Source organism: Amaranthus tricolor, chromosome 1, assembly GCF_026212465.1.
Source record: "Amaranthus tricolor cultivar Red isolate AtriRed21 chromosome 1, ASM2621246v1, whole genome shotgun sequence".
Lineage (NCBI taxonomy): Eukaryota > Viridiplantae > Streptophyta > Magnoliopsida > Caryophyllales > Amaranthaceae > Amaranthus > Amaranthus tricolor.
The window spans coordinates 42884520-42906454 of NC_080047.1; the positions used below are offsets into that span (position 1 = coordinate 42884520).

At 35.0% G+C, this 21935-nt stretch overlaps 3 protein-coding genes across 7 annotated transcripts; 1 reads left to right on the forward strand and 2 right to left on the reverse strand.

Annotated features, from left to right (window-relative positions):
- Window positions 1-727: 727 nt before the first annotated feature.
- LOC130828286 (protein MAIN-LIKE 1-like) lies at window positions 728-3249 on the forward strand. 3 transcript variants are annotated; one of them, XM_057694179.1, is made up of 4 exons: window positions 728-866; window positions 1404-2310; window positions 2388-2970; window positions 3049-3249. In XM_057694179.1, the coding sequence occupies exons 2-3, from the start codon at window positions 1409-1411 to the stop codon at window positions 2500-2502; spliced, it is 1017 nt and encodes a 338-aa protein (XP_057550162.1). In that variant the 5' UTR covers window positions 728-866; window positions 1404-1408; the 3' UTR covers window positions 2503-2970; window positions 3049-3249. The 3 variants fall into 3 exon arrangements, with proteins under 3 accessions (XP_057550162.1, XP_057550179.1, XP_057550171.1); XM_057694196.1 differs by having other exon boundaries at window positions 2551-2970; XM_057694188.1 differs by lacking the exon at window positions 728-866 and having other exon boundaries at window positions 1259-2310.
- Window positions 3250-10067: 6818 nt separating this feature from the next.
- Window positions 10068-18750, reverse strand: LOC130813561 (condensin-1 complex subunit CAP-D2-like). 3 transcript variants are annotated; one of them, XM_057679404.1, is made up of 13 exons: window positions 18445-18750; window positions 18219-18286; window positions 17916-18138; window positions 17748-17844; window positions 17505-17620; window positions 17374-17431; window positions 16550-16701; window positions 16266-16467; window positions 14869-15024; window positions 14679-14775; window positions 11639-14336; window positions 11126-11565; window positions 10069-11049 (listed from the first exon to the last, which is right to left on the reverse strand). In XM_057679404.1, exons 1-11 carry the CDS (start codon window positions 18451-18453, stop codon window positions 14273-14275), a joined length of 1242 nt encoding a protein of 413 aa, XP_057535387.1. In that variant the 5' UTR covers window positions 18454-18750; the 3' UTR covers window positions 10069-11049; window positions 11126-11565; window positions 11639-14272. The 3 variants fall into 3 exon arrangements, with proteins under 3 accessions (XP_057535384.1, XP_057535387.1, XP_057535381.1); XM_057679401.1 differs by having other exon boundaries at window positions 10068-11049; window positions 11164-11565; window positions 11639-14775; XM_057679398.1 differs by having other exon boundaries at window positions 11639-14775.
- Window positions 12525-13327, reverse strand: LOC130811024 (uncharacterized). Its single transcript, XM_057677164.1, has 3 exons — window positions 13310-13327; window positions 12756-13124; window positions 12525-12635 (listed from the first exon to the last, which is right to left on the reverse strand). The coding sequence occupies exons 1-3, from the start codon at window positions 13325-13327 to the stop codon at window positions 12525-12527; spliced, it is 498 nt and encodes a 165-aa protein (XP_057533147.1).
- Window positions 18751-21935: the final 3185 nt, after the last annotated feature.

The following is a 21935-nucleotide window of genomic DNA, read 5'->3' on the forward strand; positions in this document are numbered from 1 at the left end:
TCATAAAGAAAGAAAAATCGGGAGATCATTGTCATGCAAGTCATATTTTCCATAAGGAAATTTGTTAAGAATAACTATTCGTGGTGCTCCGTTATGTGCAACCGACCGGTTTTACTCTGTAAATACAAACCACAATTCACTATATGAAGTATCTTTGTTCTTTGGCTCTTTGTTTTTTGGCTCTTTGTTCTTTGGCCAAGATATCACAACTTGACTTTGTGTACTTGTTCTCACTTTGTAGTACTCTTACGGTCTGTTTGGTAGGTAGTAATAAATAATGATAATGAAAATAAAAATTAGTGTAATTTTAGTTGAAAAATCTCTTGGTTACCTTGATAGACATGCTTGTTCAACTTCAATTATTGATTCATTACAATGCGCTACTATTAAAAGAGAGTCTATTCCCAATCTATGGCCAAAATTAAAAAAAATTCCCACTTTCCTTAAAATGGGAAAGTATTTCCAAGTTTACCGTCCACGTAGGATTGCTTTGAGAAATTTTTTTTTTTTTTTTAATAAAACCGCTACATGAAATGGCGGTTTTATTCATGCATCTGAAGTAAAACGCCATCTGAGATGGCGGTTTGGTTAAGTGAATTTTTTTTTTAAAAAAAAAAAAAAAATTAATATGTGGAGTAAACCGCCACTTGAAGTGGCGGTTTGGTATCAATACAAAACAGCAGCTTCCTTCGACATTTTTCACAATTCATTTTACTCTTCTTGCTTCTTGCCGGTATAACCCTAAAAAAAAAAAAATTCTTCACTCTCATTTACTTTAAATTTACAATTACTCTCATTCCACTAAACTAATCAACTACATTCCCATCTTCTCCTTGTGTACTAGTTTATTTTCATCCTCATTTAAGGTATGAATAAAACCCTAATTTTTGTTCAATATGCAAATTGTTTATTTTGTTCATTATTGTTTTGAATTGAAGTTATAAAAACGTTAAATGTTTGTTACATTCTATTGTTTTCATGATTTATGCTTACGTTTTACACATTTGTAGTTGAATTTTAGGATTTGTTTTGTATGCATATAAAGTGTTTGATGAAATGCTTCAATGAAAGTTTATTACTTTGTAGGGTTAGTTTAATGGTTTTTGTATATATTCATGCTATTTTTAGCTTTTATATTTGAAATGAACCTTATAATAAGTGTTCTAATACCTTAGTATCACAAATTCTTGTATTCAAATTTACACTTCCCGTTATAGTGTATTGGGGTGAGGAAGTCATGATATTGGTTACAAATTGGTAGCAAATTGGTGGAGATATCACATGAAAGATCATTATCCCATTGAAAAACATGTTGAATTGGTTGCAAATTTGGATAATGCGAGGGAAGTCATGATATTTTTATGATTTTTATAACACTTATGGCGATGAAAAACACGTAACAGCGATCATGGCGATGCCGGGCCCAGTTGATCCATCAGTGCTTACGCTTCAGGCGACACACAGGAGCATAGCTGCGTGGGAGGGCTCCACTGCCCAATTGGTTACTCGTCAGCACTACCAGGCGAGTACGTTACGGTGGGAGGTGGATGACAAGGTATTAGACGTAGTCGAGCTAGCTGGTTTTAGATACATTCACCGGTTGTTGGGCGGGGGCTTAGAGCTCGATCGAGCACTTATCACTGCATTGGTGGAGAGGTGGAGGCCGGAGACACATACCTTCCACCTCACAGTTGGCGAGGCAACGATCACGTTGCAAGATGTGGCAGTTATCATGGGACTGCCGGTTGAAGGACAAGCAGTCATTGGTCATGGGGAGGGAAATTGGCCAGCATTAGTACATGAGCTGCTAGGGGTTTGGCCGGAAAACCCTCAAGACCCCTCACAGCCGAAGATCATCGTTGGATCGTCATTGAAGCTGACTTGGCATCGACAGCATTTTAGCGCGCTTGAGGATGATGCAGATGATGTGACGGTTGACAGACATGCCCGAGCTTACATTTTGTACCTGTTTGGATGCATCTTGTTTCCGGACAAGAGCGGCGACTCGGTACAGTTGATCTATCTCCCTCTACTGGGAGACTTGGAGCGCGTAGATGAGTACAGTTGGGGAAGTGCTACCCTAGCGTATCTGTATCGTAACTTATGTCGAGCATCTCGTAAGGGTGCCAAGGACATGGGTGGATGCTTGATGTTGTTACAGATATGGTCATGGGAGCACATTCATATAGGGAGGCCCATTGTTCGGACGGTTCGACCGGATGGGCAACATGATCAGGAAGATGACGCGGATGATTTTGAACCGATATTAGGGTCACAGCATCGGCGCGGGATGGATCCTTTGGCAGTAAGGTAGCAACACTCAATTCACTATTCAAATTCATAATTTCACTATTTTATGATAGATGAAAATGTTTATTTGTTTACAGCTGGCTTCGCGTATATCTTTCGAGATCCCACTCCCCACATACTCTCGTGTACTACAGGGACGCACTAGATCGACAACGGGACGAGCAGATTAGTAACATTTACTATTTGTATTAGTTATGAATAAATTGTATACATTACTAAGCATATTGATTTCTATTACAGATGACATGGCAGCCTTACACAGCGGCTAAGATGGAAGCTCTACCGCACATATGTACATCGGGCCACGAGATTTGGAGATCGCGTTGTCCTCTTATTTGCTTTGACATCGTCGAGCTACATCTCTCGGATCGTGTCATGCGTCAATTCGGTTTGGAGCAGGTAATTCCGCAAGCCTGTGACACCCAACGTCAACTACATGCGATCGATCGGAGGACTGGGGACAAGAACTACCTCGTACGACATAGATCACATGTAGATGCGTGGAACGACCGAGCATCTACATTGGTTGGAGGAGATAACTTCACAGGTCATAGCTCTGCTATGTACATAAGTTGGTACAGGCGCATCTCCATATTACGCCTAACGAACATCGCATTTGCGCAGCCAGGATCACATTACCATTCGACATCTACGTTACTGGTACGTTTTCTTTCAACACTCATAACAAATAGTAATAGTTTTAAGTAACTGTTTTAACAATACAATGATAACAAACAGGCTGAGCGCATCCGATCGGTGTTGATACAATGTAATGACACGATTCAAGGGGCCGCTACATCGCCAGTTGACGTGGGCTATCGGCTATGTTCTCAGACCTTAGGCTCCATTAATGCGTCGTTGACCGATGCATTGAGTCAAGCGGGTTATGAGTACCTCATACCGACTCCACCCGTCATTGGCGACGTAGATGACACATTCCACACTCTTTCTCCAAGGAGTTCAGCCCATCGAGGTAGCTCTTCCGGAGGATCCAGTTCTCGGTCCACAAGAGGCCGCCAGCGTTCATCTACTCAGGGTCGGTCTTCCAGATCGCCATCGACATCCGCTACTATGTCGCCGTTCGTTCCCCCGTCTTCCATCAACACTCCTCCGCCACATCCATCGCCTCCGCAAAGGATTATCACATATCAGCGTGCTAGTCAACGACGAGCTCCTACTCTTAATGTCATTGCGGAGGTTGACGAGTTCACACCATCATCATCCACCGGTGCGCAAAACAAAAGGGGCCGGGGGTTGTAGTTTAACAAACTTTGTATATTCTTATATTATTTTAACTTCTTGTATATTCTTGTATGATTTTAACTTTGTATGTTCATGATTGTAATATATCTTCGCATTATTTTCATAATTAATTTTTTCAAATCAAGCTGGTTCGTAATTGATTAATATGGAATAGATGGTATTGAACTAGTTTAATGCAGGTTACGTTCACTATTTTGGGGAAATGAAAGAAAAAAAAAATATTGTTGCAGGCCACCAGCAAACCGCCACATGAAGTGGCGGTTTACCAGGGATCAAACCGCCACATGAGATGGCGGTTTGCCTTGACCAAACCGCCACTTCATGTGGAGTTTTCGTGCTTTATGTAAACCGCCATTTCAAGTGGCGGTTTGGTCTGAAAAAAAAAAAAAGACTTTTCCACGTGGACGGTATTCTGAGAAATTCTTTCCCAAATTAGGTAAAGTGGGAAATTTTTTTTTTAAACATTATTTAGGGAAATGACTCATTAAAAGATGCGGTATTAGGTAGAAATAAAAATTTGTAAAAAAAATAATTCAATGATCAAAGTTTGATCATCATGGGAATGACATAGAAGTTTTAATAAAGTTTTACACTACAAATCATTATGATTATCACTATTTAGCATCATTAACTAAACGGCCTGTTAGTTTAGTTCATCTCATCCACTGATTTTTATTATGGGTCAATTTGAAGGATTAAATCCCCAACTAAAGAACAGTCAACATCAAAAATCAATTAAAGTGATTCTCATTCACTACAATGGTATTTTGTGGACAATAGGGCAGAAGAGAGATTTGTGAGAAATTGGGTAGAAATAGAATATAACTAGCCAGAGATTAGGGATTGTAAGTTATATAGTAAACTAATGTAATTTGGGTTTATGTTTAATGCATAGAACTAATTACATACAAAATAAATCAAACTAGATTTACAATGACAACAAATATTCTACCTTACATTTCCAAGAGATTCCAACAATATGACATTACACACGTATTAAAAAAATAGTATAAAATAAATGAATTTTATGGATAAGATTTAAAATTAAAGAAACTAATATAGGATGTATGAATGCGAACTCAAAAAAGTAATTTGACCAGTATCCGAAATAAAATTATAACAAAATTAATGATGTCAAGGAATCAACTCAACCAAAAGCTTAAGTTAATGGTTGAGGCCCAGGATATAATATATACTCTAACATGTACTCTCACATGAGAGCCCATTGGGCTAGAATTGTGGATGCACATAAGTGTTAAATAATCCACTTAAATGAAACCCCAGAATATGTTATTTGCCTTGACCAAACCGCCACTTCATGTGGAGTTTTCGTGCTTTATGTAAACTGCCATTTCAAGTGGCGGTTTGGTCTGAAAAAAAAAAAAAGACTTTTCCACGTGGACGGTATTCTGGGAAATTCTTTCCCAAATTAGGTAAAGTGGGAAATTTTTTTTTTTAAACATTATTTAGGGAAATGACTCATTAAAAGATGCAGTATTAGGTAGAAATAAAAATTTGTAAAAAAAATAATTCAATGATCAAAGTTTGATCATCATGGGAATGACATAGAAGTTTTAATAAAGTTTTACACTACAAATCATTATGATAATCACTATTTAGCATCATTAACTAAACGGCCTGTTAGTTTAGTTCATCTCATCCACTGATTTTTATTATGGGTCAATTTGAAGGATTAAATCCCCAACTAAAGAACAGTCAACATCAAAAATCAATTAAAGTGATTCTCATTCATTACAATGGTATTTTGTGGACAATAGGGCAGAAGAGAGATTTGTGAGAGATTGGGTAGAAATAGAATATAACTAGCCAGAGATTAGGGATTGTAAGTTATATAGTAAACTAATGTAATTTGGGTTTATGTTTAATGCATAGAACTAATTACATACAAAATAAATCAAACGAGATTTACAATGACAACAAATATTCTACCTTACATTTCCAAGAGATTCCAACAATATGACATTACACACGTATTAAAAAAATAGTATAAAATAAATGAATTTTATGGATAAGATTTAAAATTAAAGAAACTAATATAGGATGTATGAATGCGAACTCAAAAAAGTAATTTGACCAGTATCCGAAATAAAATTATAACAAAATTAATGATGTCAAGGAATCAACTCAACCAAAAGCTTAAGTTAATGGTTGAGGCCCAGGATATAATATATACTCTAACATGTACTCTCACATAAGAGCCCATTGGGCTAGAATTGTGGATGCACATAAGTGTTAAATAATCCACTTAAATGAAGCCCCAGAATATGTTATATACTCTAACAAATGAAATATATTAAAATGAACAGTGTTGCAATATTAAAATAACATTTTTTAATATTTGCGCCTAAAAAAGCTAATTCCTAACAATTAAAATGTAACAATTTTTAAAAAATTTTATTGCAATAGTAGGTAATTTACCAAAAATGTAAGCTGCAAATTAATACAAAGTTAGAGAAAATTTTTAAAATTTACATAAAAAATTCTAAAAGAATTTTAACATTTTAAAAACATTTTTTGGCATTTATTTTAATTTATCTTTCTTTTAGAAAAATAAAATTTCCTATAGCAGGTCATCCGATTACCCGAGTTTACTGTAGGCAAATACCCCATAAAGTTTTGATTATTTATGTTTAATCAATAGGCGGAATTTTTGTATGAAAATCATGAAAATATTGGATTATTATAGGTAATTTTTTCTTTAATTTAAATGTCACTACTTCAAATTTCTTATAGCATATATAGTGAATTTAGTGACATTTATTAGATCCTTTATCAGCATAAAAAAAAAATCATACTAAAACTTTTTCCGATATAGGTTTTGGTGATATTTCTGATAAATGTCATTATAAATTATAGTATTAATTACATATGCCACTAAAAATCAAATAACGTAAAACTAAATCACTTTATAGTGATACTTAAAATAAAAACCAACGATTTATTGTATTGATTTCTATGGAACAAATAAGTACTCATTAATTGCAACAAACTCCTCCGTACCTCCATCATGGCTATATAAAGAGCCAAACATCTCCAATATTATTGCAAATAACTCAACACAAACACAATCTTCCTACAAAAACAAGAAAATGGCGATCAAAATGAAGGAAAACAGTGTAAGTTTAGTGCTAATATTTGTGTTCATCCTGCTTGTAACCAAACCTGAAACAACCTCAGCAACTCGCAAACTTGTTCCCTTCTCGAACATTCTGCTTGCTCAACAGTTTGGTATTGACACAAAGCATCCTCTCACATGCGGTGCCGTTGGAGATATATGTACTCCATTTAGTCCTTGTTGCCAAAACTGTAATTGTTATGGAGTTTGTGTCCCTAAAGGTTTCCCTTATGATTTTGAGACTTGTTAATTAATTAATTCAATTAATTAACTAATAATATTCTATAATATAATGGACACCAACAGTTAATCAAAGTGATGCTGATTATATTGTTGTGTGAGAGTATTAAATAAAATGGACAATGTATGTGTTTATTTTAAATTAAAGGGGAGATGTCATCTATGTATCCTCCTACTTATTGTTATGTATCGTTTCAACTATTAATGAGTAATAAGTTATCTAGTTATCGTCTAATGCCACATCTTTTTTTGGTTAGCATTTGTGTTCATATAACTATATTGTTATAGTTTTTGAGTAGATAACGAATGAGTGTTTGGTTTATGGCTTTTTGCTTAGTTTTTTGTTTATTATTTGGTTTGTTGGTTGGTTAAATAGTAAAAAAAGTGTTTGGTAAATAGCTTTTAAGCTTGCTGAAAAGCTGGCTTTTAAGCCAAAATAAAAAAGTTACTCCAGTTAACTTTTTTCGTTGGCTTTTAACTTATTTATCTATTTTTTCTCTAATAAACAACTAACCACCAATACCTAAATTTACCTAATATCTCCATAAATAGTTAGCTTTAAAAGCCTACAAAAACAGGCATCATTCCCAGTTGGTTTTATATAAGATATTTTTAGCTTTAACAACCGGCTTAAATTTTTGATTGATTTGGTTTTTTGATTGTGGGTATATGTTTTGGGTCATGCTTGGGCGTTATTGCAAGACATTAAGTTTAAATTGAATATGTTAGAATTAACATTGTGATATATGAATTGACATTAAATCCTCATCTAAATCTCTTTGTAATGGCTATAAAGTCGTTTTCATGTCGCATTAATGAAATATCGATTTTCTTGATAGTTTCTTGAAGATTTACAGAGATTTATGAAAAATTGAATGTACAAATCTTTTTGATTTTCTTTCCTAAATGTCGATGTTAAACCTCCGTGAATATCGTTTTCAAAAATAGCATTATTTATATTTCCTCGTTTTCTTTTTTTTTAAAAGTTAATGGAGATTGGGCTGGAAGGTAGATGACACGTCTCATATTGAGACGGTCTCGGCCAAGACTAGTTGTTTAAGTTATCTGTAATCGATATATTTGGTAAAAAGTTGATCATTGAGTATTTTTTGTTTATTAGAAGAAAATAACTAAAAATACCAAAAATTAATGAAAAAGCTACTCCCTTCAATCATTTGATTTTCTTCATAAAATTCATTACAATGCATTATTATTGGGAGAATTGGTAATAGGTGGTAATCAAAATTTGTAAACAAAAAAAATTTTTTGTGATCAAAGTTTCATTACCATGGGAATGAATTGGAACTTTTAATGAAATTTTACATTATAAATCATTTTCAACACCACCATTTAATATTACTAACCAAACGGATTGTAAGTGTATATTAAGTTAATTAGTATGAGATGATCTTAGCATAAGACTATTTCATATCAGAATTTATGGAATAAATTGGGATAACTCTTGTATGGATAGTAAATACATACTTTAATAGTTTCAAGAATTTAACCACCCCATTTAATCCCCACATGTCAAATTATTTATTTGTAACACCCAGCTAAGCAAAGATTTTAATTTCTTTGATAGTAAAAATTATTGACATTTTATAAAAATTTAAATTGTTATATATGTGTACTTCAATCATTTCAATTTAGTTGTCTATTTTGTATTTATGTCAATGTACTTATTTAAGTTTTAATTTCTGTAATTTAACTCTTTTAAAAGAAATTTAAATTGGAGAGATTCATATTCTAGAAAAATATTAAAAACTTTTATATCAAGAAAAATTGAACATGATTTCACTTAACTATTCAAACTTAAAAATTTAAAGTCTATACAAATTAAGATTGATTGATAAATAATGACAAAAATAAAATAAAACAATTAAATGAAATCAGAGGGATTCATATTCTAGAAAATTGTTCATCTTCTACTCTCTCTTACCCCTGAATTTCCGACCCCTTAACGAACCCAAAACCGTAAAGGACGGGAGGAAATTCGGGTGTTACAGTTATCTTCACAAATTTTTCTATCATAATAACAAACCAAAAAAACATACTTCCATAAACCAGGTGCTATAAAATAATAAGTAGATGGAATTAAAAGAATGAATGAATTTATAAATGAAATTAAAAGAAATTAATGAGAACCATTACAAAACAAAAATGCAAGGTGAAAACTAAAACATAAATTATGCACAAATTAAATGGAATAGAAGAGGTATACTTCTATAAAAATAAATCAATGAACCTGCGTAAGTATGGAAATTTCCTCGTACAACACAGAAAATACCACAAAAGTAATATAAGTAACGTACGTGAAGAACAATCTGTATAATGCACCATTGTGTTTTTGCACAAAATCCGTATAGAACTTAGAATATTAACACTGTATTTAGGTAACAACTTTAGAGAGAAAAAAATAAAAGGAAGGGAAAGGAACACGAGGGAAAGGAAGGGAAAAAAAATAAAAGAAAAATAACTCTTGTTTGTTAATAAGGTAAAGAAAGGGAAAGAAAAGTAGATGAAACTTTTCTCTTCAAATCTTTTCAACTTTGGAACGATTGATATCTTAACAAAAATCATTCATCTAATCCTTCCAAATCTCTTTCCTCTCATCTTGTTATCCAAACAAGAGATCTCCTATCACTTCAATTCCTACTCCTTTCTTTTCCTCCATTTCCTTTCATTCCAAACACGAAAATTTAAAACAAATAAGCAAAGAAATATAAAAAATTTGAATTATAGTAAAGTTTTGAAACTATTTCCCAAGATAAGTAGTTTTTTCCCAGACCTGAGGTTTGAAATGTTCGTACTTAGTAACAGGCTAACAGCGAACAAAGGAATAGGGCTCAAAAAGGCCAAGAGTTTGTTCGCTATTACTAACAGCGAACAAAGCTAAAACCTGATTAAACAGGGTCAAAGTTTTATTCGCTGTTAGTAACAGCAAACAAAGATATGACCTTTTTGACCAGGCCTAGTTTGTTCGCTGTTTCTAACAGCGAACTAAGGCTTGACTTTTTTTTTTTGACTTTTCTTTGTTGTTTTTGCTCAAACTAGCCGTTGTAGCTTTGAAATATAGCCGTTGAGTGAAGATCTATAAATACATCACCCTTGTTTTATTCTATCCATCCTATTGCTTTTGAAATTAAGCCGAGGTAAGTTCTTGTAAATTCTGTCATTGTGGTCATGAAACTGAATACAGACGCGATTGGAGCGATTTTGATTCTGGAATTCAATGTTGCCTGTCCACTATTCGAAGATGAAGGTTTGGGATGCACCTACATTAGGTGGGTTGATCCAGAGGGCACCAAATGGCAAAAAGACATCATATTAAGCTCGACAAAGAGAATGAGGAGCTTAGAACCGAGATACATAACTTGAGAAGGGAAGCAATTGATAAGGTGAGTAGAGTGAAGAAACCAAGAGGATATTGAAAAAGTTTAATAAGCGTTCTTAAGTTGTAATGGTTTTATTTCATGAATGAACGATGTATTTATAATCATTATTAATGAAACTATGTTGAATTATCGGCATCGTCTATTTGCAATGAAGTCATCAACACAAGTCATAACAACTCCGAGCATGAATGAAACTATGTACTAATGAGGCTTATCGACTTCGATTCATATTCTAAATATGATAAAAACGATGAACATATATACATACATTACAAACTATGTACAAATGTCAAAATGTCAAAATCCAACAATGTTTAATATACACAAATGTTCAATGTATTACAAAATATATACTATTCCTCATCCTCCTTCTGCACCCTCTCCAACTGTGATGGCCTCTTACGCCACCTACGATAGTAGGAGGTGTTCGTGTGCCGCTTGGGGAATGGAGGTGATTGGTATTGCAATGGCCCAGCCTGCGAGCTAGGTCCTCGAACCATGTTCGGGGTAGGACAAGTCCACCTCCTTCAAATGAACGTCCTGAAGAGGAGACGAGACTTGGACCTCGCCGGCAGCAGGTGAAACTTCTTCAGCCACTTCCGGTATGAAGTACTAGAACTGTGTGCCAAGGAGCATGCCCTGCGCAATCTCTCGTACGGGCAGCTCATGGCTCAATTGGATCACCGCTGCCACACCTTATGCCTGCAATCAAATATCAGTTAATTTAATATTATATTATGAAAGTTGTAGTTGTAACCAATTAAAAAAGAAAGGATACTTGCGAATTGGGTCATCACAGGAGCGGCAAGAGCATACTGGGACGCAGCAACGAAACCTCATGGTGTCTTCATCGCCGAGTGATGGAGAAGAACCACGGCATGTAATTAGCACTGGTAGATGTGCCAGCAGCATCGATCAGTGCACCTTGAGCTAGCAGCTCCAGTCTGTGATCCCAACAGGCGATGTGGCGTCCCTTGATCTCACTCCAGTCCTTGGGGCCCAACCATTACGCGACGTGAGTTGCAACTCTACCTCAGTGTCTCAAGGTGGTGGGATGCCTTGTACCATCCCGAATTGGTGCATTATGCGCTCGAGTAGATGTACTTCGACAATGTTGACGCATATCAGTGGCACAGAAGCCCGCCACACCCCTGTCCGTATCCCCGAGTGCTGAGGCAAGGCAGCATATGCCTCAGTGGGATACGAGTTCCAAAGAAACTAAAAGTTAATGAGACATCAGTAAATGACTTTAATTAGTGATAATAATAAGCACATAGAGTGAAGCAGCTACCTGTTCAGCGCGTAAAAGATCCAACTGATACCGATAGAAACCGACGCCGGATCCAGTTGAGTCTTAGTCCTAGTCCCAGTATAGAGTGAAGCAGTTGCCATGACCTCATATCGATCATTGGCATGAAGCATAGTTCATATGTGTTTGCGTAACTCTGTGAGGTGTCTTTTGATGCATACGGCAAGGACATGTGAACAAGGTAATTGTTATATTTCCAATTTGTTACATGTGTATTTCCTTTGTGTAAGTCAACAGTTTGAGTCTTGCCCTCATTTGACGATCCTGAGTTTCCCCGCCCAGTCTTTACCTCAAATATTCCTCTTGTGTAATTGAAAGCAACAATTTCATGAAAGTTCGCCTTCTCGGTGTTTCTAGTGATAATCCTCGTTCTATGAGTGGTGTACACGTTTCCTCTAGTCATGCACTAGAACGTTCGTGTCTTTTGACAAAGTAGTCATTGACGCGATAGAAGGTGAATTCAACTAATGTATTTAATGGCAAGAACGTTACACCCTTCATCACAAAGTTGAAGACCTCAGCTAAGTTGGTGTTGGTCACACCATACCTATGACCCCCCATCATGACACGATGACCACCATCATGACACAATGACCACTTAGACATATCACCACTTCATCAATCCAAAAAAGAGTCTCTCGTTTCACAGCCCCAATTGCCCTCAAGCCCTCAACCACCTTAGCGTGTTGTCTTTACTCAGCAGTCTTACCAAATAACTTCTTAAGTTGAACATTACCCATAGCACGGTTAAAGTTACTAAGCAAATGGCGTAAGCATAACCTATGATGGGCGTATGGTAGTTGGCATGATGTCTCCTCCATGGTCGCTAAAATCCCCGCATGTCTATCAGAGACATTACACAATCCCATTATTGTCTATCAGAGACAATACGAATACACGCCATAAACCAAGACCACGCAGCTATGCATTCCTTCTCAACGAAGGCAAATGCAAGTGGAAAGATATCCTTATCGACATGCTGCGCAATCGCAGTCAATAAGGTATGACGTTACTTACCATACAAGTGCGTACCATCAATAGCAATAAGATGCTTACAAAACTTAACGCCCTCTATGCTAGGTCTAAAGGCCCAAAAGACACATTGAAAGGTTCTAATATTAGGACGTATATACACACCCGCGTCATTGTCTTCCTTAAAGAACCACTCAACTACTGTGCCCGGGTTTGATTGTTGCAACGCTTTCAAAAAGCGTGGAAGAGAATATGAATTCTCCCATGTACCATAAATGGACAATAGGGCTTGTTGTTTAGCACACCATGCTAGCTTGTAAGTGAGCTCTATCCCAAATCGATCTTTCATCATTTGTCGAACGACAGACACCTTAATCGAAGGGTCTTTGGAAACACAATTCCTAATTACATTGTTAAATACAGAGGACGTCAAGTGAATATGTCCAGCTGTCACAGTGTTACTATCCAACACACAATTCCCATGTTTTCCATTGTACTTTCAAATAAACCATGAAGTTGAATAAGGATTTAGTCTAGCCCTTAGTTTCCAAGAACATCCCCTCTTACACTTCAATGATAAAGAAGTTTGGTTAGAAGTCTCTGTTCTATACTCTACATTCCTACAAATATGCTAGACTCTAACAGCTTCCAACAAAGCTTCCTTACTATCAAATATCATACCCTTTTGAAACTCCCCATCTTCGGTGTAGGTGGTATCACAAACCCAAGTCTTTCAAGAGTTGTCCTCTACATATTCATCCAGAGGTGGACATAGGGCATAAGGTATAGGAGCAACAATTGTAAGAATGTTGCCTAGGGTCATGTCATTACCTAGGTCATCCTCATCCACATCCACATGATCCTCAGAAGGATCATCAACAAGCTCATTACTCTCATTACCATCATCCCAAAGTACCAACTCAAAACTTTCTCCTAAAGTAACTGTGTTTTAGGATTTAATTGAATTGGGGGGAAATGAGGAAGGAAGGAGAATACGTTGTTTAAACATGCATCTGTACGCTGTTACTAATAGCGAACAAAGATTGGAAATCAAAAATAGTCAAAGTCTTTGTTCGCTGTTACTAGCAGCAAACAGACTAGTTGACTTTTTTTGACCTCCAGTCTTTGTTTGCTGTTAGTAACAGCAAACAGCTCCAAACCACAACTTTAGGAAAAAACTGCTTATCTTGGAAAATAGTTTCAACAATTTATTATAATGTAAATTTTTTATATTTTTTTGCTTATTTGTTTCAAATTTTCTTCCAAACACAAAGTAAAAGTTAAGCCTTAAGAGATAGGATCAATGTAAACCGACTTTGGATTGGCACAGGTGAGGACTTCACATAATAGTCATGTAAGGTAAAATGTTAAATACGTAATCACATCAACCAAAAAAATCCATATTCAAAGTTCATGCAGTTTCATAGTAATAAGTATTGGGTTACAATTATATTGAATTTTAATTTACATAACAAATGTAACGAAAATTGTTTGACACTTTCACATCGCAAGAAATTGGCGACTGGCGATGGTGACTGGTGAGTGGAGGAGATCTCCAAACATGAACGTTACTAACTAAATCAACTATTCTCACCTAGCTTTCCTTCACTCAGCCTGCCTTGTAATCTAAATATACTAAATTAACTATTCACAGTAGAATGCAAGCCAAAAGCTGAGTGACAATTTGCAGCATGGTCTCTTCCTTTCACTGAATTCGAAAACAAATCATGTAAAAAACCAGCAAGGAGGACTGTAGATCTTCGCCATGCTCAATTGCGGCAACAAAACATGTCACTTGAGTTACACAAGTTTTAAACTTTTTGCATAGAGCAATCGTTTTTCTAGATTTATGATCAAAGAAAGAATATAACAGAAAATTTACATAATAGCAGAAACTATTTTGAGTTCAATGTGCTTGAAATGATGTATTTTCATGACAAAAGTCAACAACAATTTTTATAAAAGGAATTTCAATTTTGCATATCCAGTATACAGAAGTAAAAAGGAACGAAAACCGAAAACTAAATAAAAATCAAAGATAGAAGGTGACCTTTGTTTTGATCTTGTACTCCTAGTCCTAACTGATGTAGTGTTTACAACCTTCTGATTTCGCGCCCTTGATTTCCTGCTTCTAGAACTCGGTACATCTGGACGCAACAAAGGTGTTATACTTACATGAAACTCTGTCAAGGAAAAGACTGTGAGTCAGGAATTAATATACAATCATAGAGTAGAATCACCTTTTTGATTAACTATTGGAGACAGGACTTCATCATCATTGGCTTCCGTCTGTGTCGAATCACTGGTAATTGTAGAACAATCTTCTGCATGATCAACAGTTGAATTTGTGATGTCATTCAAACATGGTCCATCAGAAGCATCAATGACTTCACCATCTGTACCATCACACGATTGACATGTTAGAGAGCAACAAGAGGGTGACTATGTATATAGCATGCAAAATGCTAAAACGTTCATGCATCAAGGCCCTTTTCCGTTAACCTCTCTTTAAGATGGTGGAGAACTATGCATTTACAGCCAACCTTTCTTTTACAGGACTGAGGTTCCATTCTCACCTTAAAACTTCTATCTTAATGGCACTGATTGGAACATGTTTGAACTTGTTGGAGCTTATCTAAAGTTCTCTTAAAACTCATCAGGCAACACAAAGGCGAGGCTTGATGTTTCTAAAAGTGTTAAGGCCAACCTTTTTGCAGTTCTTATAAAAATCATTGGCAAGGGGAACTATCAACTTCCTTTCGCTAGAAGCCTGTTTGTTATAACTCATACGATGGAATTTGAGCACAAAATCGAAATGAGAGTAAAAAATTAACTATCAGCAATTCCCATCAAGATCGGGAACCCTTTTTCTATCTTATTATTAACAACTAAAATTAACTTAACGGTGACAGATGAACAAAATAGCAAATCCACTTGTGGAGGATTTATACAAATTTGACCTGCACACATGTTTAATGTGTAAACACATCAAATAGAAAAGTAAGAAATGTAAGATATCAATCATAAGGGACAGAAGGAAATGTTTGCTTTTTTCTTCCAATGGCAGAGTGAAAAATATATGTAGATTAAGAGAATAACATTTTCCTTTCCTTTGTTTCGTATCAACTATCTACTAAGGCATCATGTATATCAGAGAATCTGACTGTGTGACTCTCTCCTTCCTATTCTGCCATTTACTTTATCCAAACACATTGTTCGAAACAGGTTAATGAATTAGTTACGATGCAATAAGTGGTAACATATCATCCAGGCTAGAAAATGAACATTTACAACCCAATAAAATCCGTGTCCAATATCATTGAGACCTACGATTTTCAAAAGACATGTTTGCACAGCAGATTAAACTATGGTGAATACAGCTTGGTATCCCATATTAAATCTAAATAAAATGACATGAAGCTATTGTTCAATATCACACGCAAAAAAATGAACAACATTGAATCAAAATATCTCCTGTGATTTGCAGTAGCAATGTAGAAGTATATTGGATGGATGTTAATGCTCATAACAATATATATTGTCAAAAGAAGTGTTCAAAATGTCAAACACGATAGCAGAAATGCTGCAGAATTCAATGAACACAAACCAAACCAGTCATGGAGGCTGAAACATCTACCTTCAGAGATGGTAGCATCTCCATTTTCATGTTTGATCTTATCAGCAACAGTAAAATCTCCTAAGCCGTCAATTCTGTTTTTGTGGTCTTGTGCATTTCGTGCTGTGACTTCCTGCTCCTTCTTCTCCGAATGAAACTTATTGAGCTTTTCTTCAAACTCCTCAATAGCTGATTTAAGTTCAGGTTTTGCAAACTTCTTGGCCTGATTTAGTACAGTAAGTGGTTAAATAAACATTTTAAGAAAAAAAATGACACAGCAAATAGATATTCAGCACTGGAGTCACCTTGATGATGATGTTTCTGGAATTGTCCGTCACAGAATCCTCACATAAAGCGTGTTCATATGTCTCGAATGAGTCTATAAGCTTTTTCATCCCTTTATCGGTGAACGACAACTGAGAAAGGCAATACGCAAGGCATTCCCACTGACTGCTATCTGCAAGGGGAAGAACATTTGAGAAAATAAAAGGGAAAAGGTAAAGAACTCATTTATTTCTGTGCAGTCGAACACTGTTCTGCTAAGGCACATCGATTCTTTTCAAATGCACATTGTGCTTTTCATAGCTTACATGTCATACATGCATTGAAAAACACAAATTCACTCTTGAAAATCATAGTCCATATATTTGTAAAATAAAAGCATCCAAGAACTCAATTGTATGCGCATCCCAATAGATTAATGACCAGGGAGGTTCTCATCGTTGAGTAAGAAACACGGGATATACCATTTGAGCTTCATCTAACGACCGGTCATAGCAGAACTGGATATACAATAATAACATACTATTATCCTAAAGCCATTACAATCTTACCCTTGTTAGTGATAATAAAGAGGTTCTTTCCGATTGATTATTGGTAGAAAATAATACCCATAAATGCACATGATGCATGTGTCATTCACATAAAGATCTATTATAATCCGAAACCAAAGAATAAGATTTTTAGCACTATTGAAATAAGTGATACTTGGATATAATCTCACATAAAGATGGCCTAAATTGAAATTTAACTAAGTGATCATAAAACACTACAACCTTCAGATTTGCTACAAGAAGACAACTTGAATAACATCACAAACCAGAATTGTAATAAAGTGTCTGGGCGCTACCTGTAACACCATTAAACCGGTTGCAAAGCTTCTCAACCAAGCCTTCCATTTGTTTGTCCTATAGAAATCAGGAATAACTTTAATAAATGACAACAAATAATATATTAAGTATAGCAAGTTCTATCTTTTACCTTTTTAATGGACCCAATCAAAAACTGCATAATATTGCAAAATGATTCCCTATCCAAATTCTGTTGAGAAAGCTTGCCAACAATATCAGGAAGTAAATTATATATTGGATTTGATCCTGAGGAACAGCAAAAAGTTCTTTCAGGCATAATCACAGCATACGAAGCTGTTTTGACGATATCAATGTCATGTCCAATCCAGTTCCTTCCCAGTGCACATGAAAATACATGCTCTCATAGTCTCACCTTTCTTTGCTAACTCAGTAAAGAGCTTTGCCAGGTTTGAAATTCTTTCATCTTCATCCTCCAATCTAAGAGCCATTTCATATATATAACCCTTGACCTAATTATGCAATGAAGATTGTCAAACTCCATAGATATACAAAAGTAAGTCAGATAGTTGTTCATACATACCTTCATCATTTCATTCAAGATAAGATGTGAAAGCACCAAAATAGCATTAATCCGAACGGAAACTGAAGAATCACGCAACCTGGCATACATGTGTTCAGTCCATGGTTCAACTAAATTAGGAAAACGAACAGCCAGATCCCCCAGAGCTATGGTGCAATTTGATCGAACAGTTTGTGATGATGCATTTTCTACAACTGTGAACAGTAACCGGAGATTTGCTTCACTGGATGTCATAGAAATTGAAGTTCAGTAAAAATAATCAATTTGATTATAAACCATGCCAGACAGAGGAAAATTCCTCACCAAAAAGTAGCATCCACTACCATGAAACGACATAGAGCAAGCATAGCAGCTGCTTGCAGTTCCGGATTCTAGAAGGAATAGCAAATCAATATATCAGGATGAAGAATGTTAAAAGCATCTCCTAAAGCACTGATCAGATTTTTTTTAGCTGGTTGAGATGTATACACTGCTTTAACTCACAGAGAATCCTACTAACACAAACAGATCACACAATTAAGAAACTTGCCTTCTGCATCAAACAAAAGTTTTTGCACAGCTTTGACAGAAAAGGTGCACAATGACCAAGCAAGTTCTTTTCATCTGAACCACCACATAAAATTTCTCTCTCAGCCCTCTCAGCAAGTGAATCAAGTATTGCATCTTCTGAGGCAGCAACACCTAATTCAGCATTTATACCATCATCCTGTATGCGAAGGCAAGGAATGACGGGATGAGAGGCATGGATTTCGAAGGTTTTGAGAAGGCAAAGCAGGGTTTGGTTTTTCTTTTGTGTTGAAGATGATGATGAATAGTGAAACGCGTGTCACTGGTTTCTTATTATTTCTTTTTTATTTTTTTTTATAAAAAGGAAAAGAAAAGGAGTTAAATTAAGAATATTTTATGTCATGTGTATTTAGGATCATTCTCGCACTGATAATTCTCTTAAACTTACTCGTCTTAAAATATTAATTTTTCCGAATGTTACATATTTAAATCAGCTCCGACATAATAATCCCAATAATACTAATGGTCCACCAGTACCACCAACTCGTAATTCACATGTACGACCAACTAATAATCCACCAGTTCCACCGATTAATATTCCACCGGTACGACCAACAAATAATTCATCAACACAACCAACTAATAATGCCCCAACAACAACAACTGAAAATAAACCCTCACCAAGTAATAAAAGAACAAAAGATGATGAGGGAGAAACAAGTACTAAACGTTGCAAGATAAATTTAAATGACCCATAAAATAATTTATTGGACAATACGTCACCTTTACGGATGACAAGGACACTTTATTGCTTTTGTTATTGTTTTATTTTATACCGCCTATATGGTTGGTTAACTTTTTTACCGCCTAAATGGCCGGTTAGTATTATTTATTTCTTTTGTTATTCTTTAAACCGCCTATATGGCTGGTTAATTGTTTTTCTTTTACCGCCTAAATGGACGGTTAGTATTATTTTTTTTTATTCTCGTATATTTATATGTGCAATTTTTTTTATTTGCAGTATTTGCATTTATATCCATGTACATTTTTTACCTTTTACTTTAAGTATTTCTTTTAAGTATACATAACAATACGGTATATTGTACAATTTGGGATAACCCTCTATAACATAGGATTACCCCAATTTTTTACCACATACTCCTTATCCTTTCAACTTTACTCTTTACATCAAAAACTCTCCTTCTCCTCCTCCTTCTTCCTTCCACCAACAATGTACCACCATTACAAAAATAATTCATCTTCTTCCTCTTTCCATACTTTTAGATTTGAAGAAAATTTTGCCAAACTCAAATTATATATCTCCTTAATTATGGGTTTGGTGGTCCTTCTTGTAGCATTAGGAATTATAATAATTATGAAGAAGTAATTTATTTTGAAGAAGAAGAAACAAAATGCACATGATTTTCTTTGTCATATTTTCTTTTGTTTGTTAGTGCATTTTGTATGATAAATTATACTAATATATTATGTAAATGCTATTTCTTTTTACCCTCTTTAGCATTTATTGTCTTTGATTTTCTTCGTTCTTCTCCTTGTTATTATTATTATTATCATTCCTCTTGTTCTTGATTTATTCCTAAATTTATTATCTACAGCAAATTCATAACAATAAACCAAGGGGGAGAAGATTATGAAATTAAAACATCATAATTTTTCTAATGGTTTATTATTATGAAAATATAAGAATCATTACATTGTCATATACTTACAAAACAATTATATATTATGTAGCAAGTATGACAGAAATTACCAAAAGGCTATTCAACATATTAGACTTAACTGGACAAAAATTCTTAGAATGGAAAGAAGATGCCATCATGAACTTAGAAGCTCAAGGACTTGAACATACTGTATTGGAAGTAAAAGAAAAGGATCCAATAGATGGAACTCAAGCTACCAAAATAAAAGTAGCTACAAATCAAGAAAAGGCCAAAGCCTTAGTCCTCTTGAGGCATCATATTCATGATAGCCTTAAATCTGAATATTTATTCATAAAAGATCCCAAAACATTGTGGGACTCTCTTGTTGAAAGGTTTGATCACCACAAAAGGGTGCTTCTTCCACAAGCTAGCCATGAGTGGAAGAATTTAAGATTTTCTGATTTTAAGACTCTCAGTGAGTATAATTCAACATTATACCGAATTGCATCAATGTTGAAATATTGTGAGCACCCGGTGACTGATGCAGAAATGATTGAACTCACATTATCTACTTTTTATCCATCAAACACTATTCTGCAACAACAATATAGAGAAAGAAATTTCAAAAGATATTCAGATCTGAGTGTAGTACTCTCACTGGCTGAACAACATAATGATCTTGTCTGGAAAAATCATAATATGAGACCTATTGGATCTCAAACTATCCGTGAGACACACCCTACTAAAACACATGTGCCTGAAGCACATGCTGTTGAAAATAAAGGCCATGGAAATTATAATAACCGTGATAGAGGACGTAAAAATTTCCGAGGAAGAAGACGAGGACGAGGTCGTGGAAATTTTTATGGACATGGTAGAAAGTTTTAAGGATTCGGTAGAGGCCATTTTCCCCAAAATTATCAAAATGATCATTACAATAATAATTCTCGAAGGGGAAAACAAGTTGGATATCACAATAAAAATAGCCATCAAGAAGGAAAAGAAAGTATTTGTTACAAATGTGGCATGACAGGGCATTGGGCACGTACATGTCGTACTGCCAAACATTTGGTGGAGCTGTATCTAGCTTCCCAAAAGAAAAAAGGTAAAGGTGTGGAAGCAAACTTTAATGAAGCAAGCACCTCAATGCCTAATGTCGATCCTTATAATAAAGCAAGCACGTCAATGCCTAATCTTGACCTTTCAGACTTCTATTTTAGATGGCAATAAATATGATAAAGAATATGACGAAGATATTTGAATTTTTCTTAACAATGTTGTAGTGCTTATTTAGTTGTATTTCCGTTTTATATGCAATCTCTTTTTTATGTATTGATATCACCTTATGTTAATGAAATTTTATTTTAACTATCTATTTATTTAATATGAAGATATGGATCACTTTGAAAATGGAGTCAAATATCAATGCCTCCTAGATAGTGGAACAACTCACACTATCCTAAAGCACAAAGAATACTTTTCTGAGTTGAAGATGGTGAAAGCAGATGTCACCACAATCTCTGGAACCACTACACTAATAGAGGGATATGGAAAAGCTCAAATAATACTTCTTAATGGGACAAAGCTAGTAATTAATGATGTTTTATATTCGAATAAATCTCGATGAAATCTCATAAGTTTCAAAGATGTACGTCAAAACGGTTATAATTTAGAAACAATGACCGAAAATCATACTGAATATTTATGCATCACATTTGAAAAATGCGGCAAGAAAAGCATTCATGAAAAATTACCAGCATACTCATCGGGATTATATCGCATTAATATAAAACCGGTTGAGATAAACATGGTGTCTAACCAGAAGTTAGATAATAAAGAAATGATAAATTTA

Coding starts and splice junctions, on each gene's coding strand:
- LOC130828286 (XM_057694179.1), top strand. CDS start 1,409: ATGGCGATGCCGGGCCCAGTTGATCCATCAGTGCTTACGCTTCAGGCG. Junction 2,311..2,387: donor ATGGATCCTTTGGCAGTAAG/GTAGCAACACTC, acceptor ATTTGTTTACAG/CTGGCTTCGCGTATATCTTT.
- LOC130811024 (XM_057677164.1), bottom strand. Junction 12,636..12,755: donor ATATTAGAACCTTTCAATGT/GTCTTTTGGGCC, acceptor GCGATTGCGCAG/CATGTCGATAAGGATATCTT.
- LOC130813561 (XM_057679401.1), bottom strand. Junction 17,621..17,747: donor TACTGAGTTAGCAAAGAAAG/GTGAGACTATGA, acceptor GCTGTTCCTCAG/GATCAAATCCAATATATAAT. Junction 17,432..17,504: donor TGATTGGGTCCATTAAAAAG/GTAAAAGATAGA, acceptor TGATTTCTATAG/GACAAACAAATGGAAGGCTT.